The sequence below is a fragment of the Cyprinus carpio genome, chromosome B3, assembly GCF_018340385.1.
Source record: "Cyprinus carpio isolate SPL01 chromosome B3, ASM1834038v1, whole genome shotgun sequence".
NCBI classification, from domain to species: Eukaryota; Metazoa; Chordata; class Actinopteri; order Cypriniformes; family Cyprinidae; genus Cyprinus; species Cyprinus carpio.
In genome coordinates, this window is record NC_056599.1 from 36,412,426 (window position 1) to 36,421,194 (window position 8,769).

The window sequence follows — 8,769 nt, forward strand, 5'->3', positions numbered from 1 at the left end:
TGAAATTAAATTGTGGGTTTCCAAAAAATAAAAAATAGAAAGTGGTCTCTTGGCCCAACTTGCCCCCAACTTGGATAATAGAATGGATGTATGGATTTAAAGGTACAGTTTACAACTTTGAAGGCATTTTTTTTTTATTTATTAAATATATTTTAATAAAATTATATAAAAAGACTGCAATTGATCACAGAACTGGGCTAAGACTCATTTTCCCACTTTTAAATGTTGCAGGGAAATACAATTTCATTTAAAAGTTTCAGAACAAAATCCAATTAAAAAACAAAGAACAAAATCCAAAATGTTTGGTCTAAATTCCATGAAACATAATGTAGGATTACAGTAAAATAATACTTTATGTTGATAAGAAGGGGCAAGGCACTGGCTCAACTTACCCAATGACCTTTGGTTAGGGTTAGGGTTAGGTAACTACCCCACTTCTACCATTCTAACAAACTTGTATCATCCAGAAGATTAAAGCTAACTTCATGCTTACAGTATTATATAAAGCACAAACACGTGTGATATTTTTCCAAATTTGTCTGTAATTGTTCAGACAAATGCATGGAAAGAAAACTTCAATCACTATTTTTGTTCAAGGTTAGAAACAAGAGGTGGCTCAACCTTTTATTATTATTTATTATTATTATTATTATTTTAGAATGTCCTCAGTAATTATGCCAGACATTAGTAACTGGTTCAATCCAGGGAAGTCAGTGGTCATTGTGAGGAAAGGGGCACCAGACGTCAGAGGCTCAGCATTGCCTTATTCTCTTTCTGCAATGCTTTCATTAATTCACAATATTACTCATGTTTTTACTCTGCTAACGTAAAGACAATGACAAAATATCAATAAACGACCTAATCAACGAGGGCATGATGACTAAATCGGGGCAAAAAGTCATACGCAGACTACACTGGGCGGAGCTCAGAAGCGAATAAAAGACTGAGCGCACACTGTCCTGACACTAGAGCCTTCTCATCAAGTTAGCACTTTCTCTCCTGACAGGTTTTCGTCTCACCCTTTTGTGAAGTCCGCGTTTCAAAGGCAGCTGGTCTTTGGAAGCATCTTGATTCGGGACATCCAGTACGCGTCTGTTTCTAGCTCCTTCCTCGCGCCGCTGAAGATGAGCCGCTCGCGCTGTGTTGCTCTGCTGCTGTTAGTGCTCTGCGGAGCCGCAGAGTTTGCCGAAGCCTGCAGCTGCTCTCCTGAACATCCTCAGCAGGCGTATTGCAATGCGGATGTCGGTAAGATACCACGCTTTTAACCGTTTCATATCCATGTCTGTATTATATCAATACAATGTCGGGTGCGTATTTCAGCATGTCTAACTATGTTATACAGCTTCTTTTATTCTAAAAAATATGGTAAACTTTAAAGTGAGTTTCATTTGGACTGCATTCAATACTGTTTCGTTTCAAATGCCAAAGGGAACCAGCAATTTTCGCATTTATATAAGATTTCATTCATAGACAGAACCACAGATGTAGAGACCTCTAGGGTCAGAATGTTACAAATGTTTATGTGCTATGCTGTTATTAATATAACAGGGCTCTCAAAAGAACACAACATGTTTTCCATCTTGAAAACAGTGTAGCATTTTAGCTTTGATTTTTCTTGACTAAGTCCTTGTGACTCGATACATAGGCTATAGGCTACAGTAAATTATCCATAATTACTTACAACTAACCCTTTAATAAGCACATGTTGTTAATTAATGGCATAAACTCACAATATAGTTCCTGTGTTCATGTTACTAGAAAGAAAGAACCATAGAAATGTGTTTTATATCTAATTCGATTATTTTCTCTCTCTCTCTCTCTTTTTTTTGGAGCTTCATGGGCAAAAACTAAAGGATATGACTATTCATAACAAATAACTGATGGGTCTTACATTATATAATAAGTGAGTTATAAACAAAAGACTCAAAAGGATACAATGAACTAACATGATTTAAAAAGGCGTTAAGCTCTGATTTGATGAGTCACATCCATAAGTCATTAGAAAATAATTTAACAAACCTGTTCAGTTCTATGTAACAGTACTTCAAGGTGTGACATTAATAAATAACCACAAAAACTAGCCTTCATACTATGTCTAATAACAAGCTCTGCTAAGTCTTAACACACACATCATACTCTTTATGTTTGCGTTATTCCCTTTATAGTCATCACTCTAAAATGTAAATGATATTAAGCTGTCTTGTCCACTGATAGCTGTGCAAATATGCACCACTTTTCATACTTGGAAACATAATAATGTTGGAAGTGATGGGAGAGAATCTTAAACCTAATTTTACCTTTATTGCGTCACTGTGTTTAAGCTGCCTTGGATGCTCTGACCTTCAGTGTCCCTTCAGTACCCTGCCATTACATGACCTGTGCATTTTCCATTGTTTGTAGTTGTAGTTAAGAAAAGTATTGCCACATGCTGATTACAGCTTCAAAAATTGAGAAAGTATTGCCACATGCTAGCAACATATTGTGGTGTGCCTTTGACTTTAGTTAGATGGTCATTACATGACTTGCGATGGTGAGACTTGGGTTACTGGAGTCAGTCACGGTCACGGTGCACCCCAAAACCACACACCCACCTATGCGTTTAGTGATTTGCTAAAAAAACAACATCTGGTGCCCACCACAGGAATTGGCAATCTCATTCATGTAAGCAGCACCATGATGCTGACTGTTTGAAACTCCTACATGACCTTGCCCTGATGGTTTGGAAAATTCAACCTACACTCTTAAAAATAAAGGTGCTTAAAAGATTCTTCACAGTGATGCCATAGAAGAACCATTTTTGGTCCCACAAAGAACCATTCAGTCAAAGGTTCTTTAAAGAACCATCTCTTTCTTACCTTTTTAGAATCTGAAGAACCTTCTTTCGCCACAAAGCACCTTTTGTGAAACAGAAAGGTTCTTCAGATGTTAAAGGTTCTTTATGGAATCATTTGGACAAAAAGGTTCTTCTATGGAACTTTCAGCTTAATTTAATTCAATGTGGGTTCAGTTTAGTTTCAATAACAGTGTCAATGTTGTAAAGTTCATCCATTATAAAGAAAAAAGTTCAGGTCAGCAGTAAAGGAGCTCTACAAGGCAATGGTGTCATTATTCAGCTCAGTGTTGATTCAGTTCAGTTTAATAACTGTGTAGAACATGTAATGACACCACACACAATGACTCTCAGAAAAAAGTTGCGAGTTGTTAAATGTGCCGTTTTAACTTTTCCTGCAATAGATGGTTAGAGGTGACTTGTAGGTTCCCCTTTACATGTGTACAATGTCCCACGTGACCTTCAGAGCCTGTAAATAAATAATGTGGAGGGCTCTCGTTTCCCCTCACATACCTGGAGCTGAAAACAGCACCCACACTGTGTGTGTATCTTCCGCCTCGGTGTGGAACGAATGTGTGGAAAAGGGAGGCTGTGATTAAATCAGCATAAACCCTGTATGTGTGTATAGTTACTGATGAGAGAGGCATGCCTCACTTGAGACTGGGATCCTGTGGGTGTATTTGGCATTCTGAGTGTGTGGCCAATAGAAAAGACGCTCTGTGTTTGGGCCTAAATACGCGGACGGTATGTATGGGTTCTCTGAAGACTCCAGTATATAACAGGGAAGTGTTTTATAGGGATATTTTATCTTTCTTATTCCTATACACTACCATTTAAAAGTTTGGCTTCTACAAAAAATTCTACCTTTTTTAAAAAAACTCTATCAATTTTAACAAAAATACATTTAAATGTTCAAAAATACTGTGAAAACACAAATATTGGTATATTACAAGTGAAAATAGCAGTTTTCTATTTGAATATATTTGAAAATGTAACTTATCCCTATATGATGAATTTTCAGCATCATTATTCCAGTCAGATTTGCTGCTCAAGAAACATTTCTTATAATTATCAATATTAAAACAGTTGTGCTGCTTCATATTTTTGTGGTAGGCCATGATAATTATTTTGGTAACACTTCATTTTAAAGGCCAATTCTCACTCTTAACTACTTGCTTATTAACATGCATATTACTAGCATATTGTCTGTTTGCTAGTAATTATAATGATAAAAGATCCCTGAAGATTTACCCCATACCTAAAGTTAACTACTGCCTTATTAACTATTAATAAACAGCAATTTAAGAGTTTGTTCAGGGGAAAACTCTTTAATAGTTAATAGTAAATATGTGTTCCCTATTCTAAAGTGTCACCATTCTTTTTTTTTTCCAGGATTCTTTGATTAATAGAAAGTTCAAAAGAACAGAGTTAGTTTGAAATAGAAATGTTTTGTAACATTTATAAATGTCTTTACTGTGATTTTTGATCAATTTAATGCATCCAGGTGAATAAAAGTTTTTTTTTTTTTTTTTTTTTTTAAATCTTACTGACCCAAACTTTGGGGAAAGTTACTTTTAAAAGTAATGCATTACAATATTGCATTACTCTCTAAAAAAAATAACTAATAGTGGTACATAGTTACTTTTTATGGTGTTACATTAGTTTTGCATTACTTTTTCTCACCTAGGTTGGACTTGCTAATGAAAAATAAATAATAAAAATCATGCTGTTATTTAAAACGCACACACACACACAAATGTGATGTTTAACTAAAGTAATTTTTGCTTATTTGTATGGTTAAATTTGACCGACAAATGTCAGCAGTGAGATTAAATACATGCTAACAACCTTTCTAAGGCAAAGCAATGCCTTAGCGAGGCACAGAACACCATGGGAACCACCCAGCAATGCTCTAGCAACCACCTTAGCGATGCGGAGTAAGCAGCGCTCATGGAAAAGTCAAGTCTTTCAATGTCTGTTTTGCTAAAAGCATGTGATCCTGAGTTTGCTTATTGATGGAGAGATGAATTTGGACTGAGCATTTGGTATTTGTATGTCAGCAGCTCTATGGGGAACAGGCAGGGTGAGGGTGGAGATTAAAGCAGCAGGGCGAGCGGGGGGCAAACTGCCTGCTAAAGTCAGACTGCTGACTGGCTTCCTGAATATCAGGCTGGGAGCACATTCCTCGCACTGCCCTCTGCTAATCAAATACTCATGTGTCTCTATACACACAACACTCAGCACCTGTAGTACAGAGCAGAATAACAGCAGCTAGATAAATCATCTTACTCTGTAATTGAAGGATAACACCCATTTAGGCCTACAGTGGGGTAAAATGTGCAAGAAACATTTCAAGTTAAATGGTTTATATTTAAATGGGGTTTTCTCTCTTTGTTATTGCAGTGATCAAAGCCAAAGTAGTCGGACGAAAGGAGGTGGTCACCGGCAATGATTCCTATGGCTATCCAATCAAAATGATCCAATATGACATCAAACAGATAAAGGTTAGTGGAGTATATTTGTTTTGTTGTTTAAATCCTACACTGATTTTATTTTCAGGAAGCTTAACACAAAACAATGAATTACCTTAATTATGACGTGTACAGTTACAACATAGCCTCATTAGAAAAACATTTCTCCAAAACTCCAAAAACATACTTATAAATATAATTGAATGCAGTTTCTGGCTAAAATTAACCCTAGTAGCAGTAAAACTCTAACAACTTTCATTCATTTTCAAAGAAATTATGATAACAGGGAAGTTTATTGATTAATAAAGACTTATTTTTGCACAGTTCCTTGCACAATACTATGTAATGACCCCAGAAAGAAATTTGTAAACTAATACATTTTGACATTTGCAACACCATCTCCTCATGTGTGGCTTTTCTGGCATGGTAAACTTGCTTGAAAGCTCACCTGGTACAGCACTGCACTTAAGAAAGCACTTAGGAATGGACCTGAGTTACAATAAAAAAAAAACCTTAAAGACTTGTAGAAGCAAGCTAAAATAGCATGGTTGCTTCAGCAAATGTGTTTGTTTTGGTTAACAACAGTTAGTTTTAGTTTAGGTGGTATGATATTTACAAACGCGATTAGCGCCACTCACCGGACATTTCATTTCCGAACTTCTGTGACACATACAACAACCATTGTAATGAAACACTGCCAGATTCAAGCTCATCCATTTCGGATAAAATTAAATATGCTTTTAGCACTACTCGCTAGACATATTACTTTGAAAGTGTAACGAAATTCGCAATAAGCAACCTAATATCATTTTGCCACAGGCGCTTTTTTTAATGAATCTATGATCGACTTTGTTGCTAATGACTTTAAAAAACTTAATAGCTACATATATTATTCATATTTCCCATCTATATAGTTTAAATTCACTTAATTATTTTCTTTGCAAAATATTGAGAAACAAAGTAGGCATACCAAATCGAATTTTTTAAATATTAGCGGCACAAAGACTTTAATTGTTTTTACAAATCGTAATATTTCAATGACAGTAATCCCGACACATGAGTGCAGCATGTTTACAATGATAAACCAAAAGAGAAAGCCAAGACTCTGTCTCTTGACTGCTTTGTGCCATCTTCTTTCCCTAGATGTTTAAGGGCCCTGATGGAGAGATTGATACCATCTTCACGGGCCCCACCTCATCTTTGTGTGGGGTCAATCTCGAGAGCAATGGCAAAAAGGAATACCTGATTACTGGTAAGAGTGAATTACTATGTTGTGAAAGAATAGTGTTCAAGAAACAGCATTTGCTTCTGTAAACTGTAGAAGTGGTAGCTTTATACCAATACCATTTCATTAATCTGCACAGGTAAAATGGATTCAGATGGCACATTGCGGATAAATCTTTGCGACTACGTTGAATCTTGGGAGTCTCTGAGTATGACACAGAAGAAGATCTTTGGTCAGCACTACCAGATGGGCTGTGAATGCAGGGTATTACTATCTATCTATCTATCTATCTATCTATCTATCTATCTATCTATCTATCTATCTATCTATCTATCTATCTATCTATCTATCTATCTATCTATCTATCTATCTATCTATCTATCTATCTATCTATCCATCCATCCATCCATCCATCCATCCATCCATCTTCTATCTTCACGTTCTCACGGTTCTTCTCCTCTTGTCTTTGTGCAGGTTGTCCATTGTCCCATGATTCCCTGTTCCATTAACGACCCCACAGAGTGTCTTTGGACTGACTGGGTGCTGGAGGAAACAGTTCAGGGGACCCAGGCTCAGCACTACACCTGCATTAAGAGGAGTGACAGCAGCTGTGCCTGGTACCGTGGATCTGCCCCTCCTACAAAAGAGTTCATGGACATTGAGGACCCATAAGCAAGTCCTCAGCTCGATCACTCATTCAGAATATCCCCCACAACACAGCTTACGCGACCTTAAACTCACACCTTCACTCTGCAAAATGCATTCACGAACTCATGAAACCTGTCAAGAACATGTTTGGATCACCCCAAATTCAAAAGAAAAAGATAATATAGATGGTAATATTTTTGTATGAATGAATTAAAAGAAATAATGAATATTTTGCATAAAAGAATATAAAAATGCCTGTCCTCCGGATTTTTTTTATTTTTATTATTATAATATAACAAATAAATATTCTCATTATTGTATTACAGTGTTTAGATCATAGAGAATTACAAACAAACTAATAAGTAACACATCCGAACACTCTACAATTATTATGCTGGAAATATAATGTTGTATATTTTTCTTTTGATTTTAGGGTGAATTATGATGAAGTAATTCTGTAGCATGACAGGATGCATACATTTGGTTGCATGTTATTACATCAAGTAAATCTGACCTCTAGTGTATTTTTTTACGACAGGCATTTAAGTCCTAAGCACTTTGAGAACGTTGTGAAGTGTTTTTGTAATATTTTTTTTTTTGCTCCCCAATAAAGAGGAAATTGGTTACAACATTGTATTTCACTTCCTCAGGCACAGCTTGAGTAAAGAGTTCTCGATCTTATGTGTTGTCATTATTATTCTTACAATGCAAAACAGAAAGACTGAAGTAACTGTGCCTTGAATGATTTATGGCAACGATGATTAAAGAAGGCTTTGCGGACAGGCTAGTTTATGTCAAAATTCTGTTGAAATGGTCATCATAAAAAAGTAAATTAAAAAATGCTCTTTTATAATTTGAGATACACTACCAGTCAAAACTTTGGACACACTTGTGTTTCTCTGTTTAAATTAAATTACTTTTTAACACAAACACACACACACTCAAATAGAACATAGTTCTACAAGTAGAACAAGTAAGCCTAATAGTCAGAATCAGTTGGTGTGTCCAGACCTTTGCTTGATAGTGTACACCAGAAAGTGAATTGAATTCATGGGTGTGTAAGGAATGTAAATCATAAGTAAGATGAAAATTATATATTGTACATGTAGCAACATACATAGATCTGGCAATGATGTATGTATTTTGTAATATATACAGGATTTTCTAATTTATATCAAACTTATCTGCTTTGAATGTGTCCAGAAAATATATGCAAATTTTTTTTTTTTTTTTCATGAGTTGAAGTGGTTAAATTAGTGAATGCTCTAGACTCTGCATTCTTCACAGCAAACTGCATTTATTGAGTTATGTCTAGTAAGGTGTAGAAATTGTTTTGTTTTTTTACCCATGATATTTTTTTGTACATTTGTGTTCCTTCCCTTAGTCCTTCGTCAACTTTTTGAAGTAGTGTGAGATTTCCAGTGCTGGAACCATTGGGAAGACTTGTTGACAGCTAGCCTTTGCATGCCTTTTAAAGTTCATTGATACTCATTGTTAGAACTGTTATACTACTCATGAATAAAGGAGCAGAAATGTCCACTGAAAAATTATTATTTTTCATTGTCTGTTCAGTAATATATACAGCTGTATTCTTT

General features: G+C 35.6%; 1 protein-coding gene across 1 annotated transcript; it reads left to right on the top strand.

The window, feature by feature from the left end:
- The first annotated feature begins 951 nt into the window (after positions 1–951).
- Positions 952–8,724, top strand: timp2b (TIMP metallopeptidase inhibitor 2b). The gene is made up of 5 exons (XM_019089516.2): positions 952–1,245; positions 5,234–5,334; positions 6,445–6,553; positions 6,666–6,790; positions 7,001–8,724. Exons 1-5 carry the CDS (start codon positions 1,125–1,127, stop codon positions 7,196–7,198), a joined length of 654 nt encoding a protein of 217 aa, XP_018945061.1. The 5' UTR covers positions 952–1,124; the 3' UTR covers positions 7,199–8,724.
- Positions 8,725–8,769: the final 45 nt, after the last annotated feature.

Bases quoted from the DNA above. Each gene is read 5' to 3' on its own strand.
- timp2b (XM_019089516.2), top strand. From the start codon at position 1,125: ATGAGCCGCTCGCGCTGTGTTGCTCTGCTGCTGTTAGTGCTCTGCGGA. The intron at 1,246-5,233 runs GTAAGATACCAC...TTGTTATTGCAG, and splicing joins GTATTGCAATGCGGATGTCG to TGATCAAAGCCAAAGTAGTC. The intron at 5,335-6,444 runs GTTAGTGGAGTA...TTCTTTCCCTAG, and splicing joins ATGACATCAAACAGATAAAG to ATGTTTAAGGGCCCTGATGG.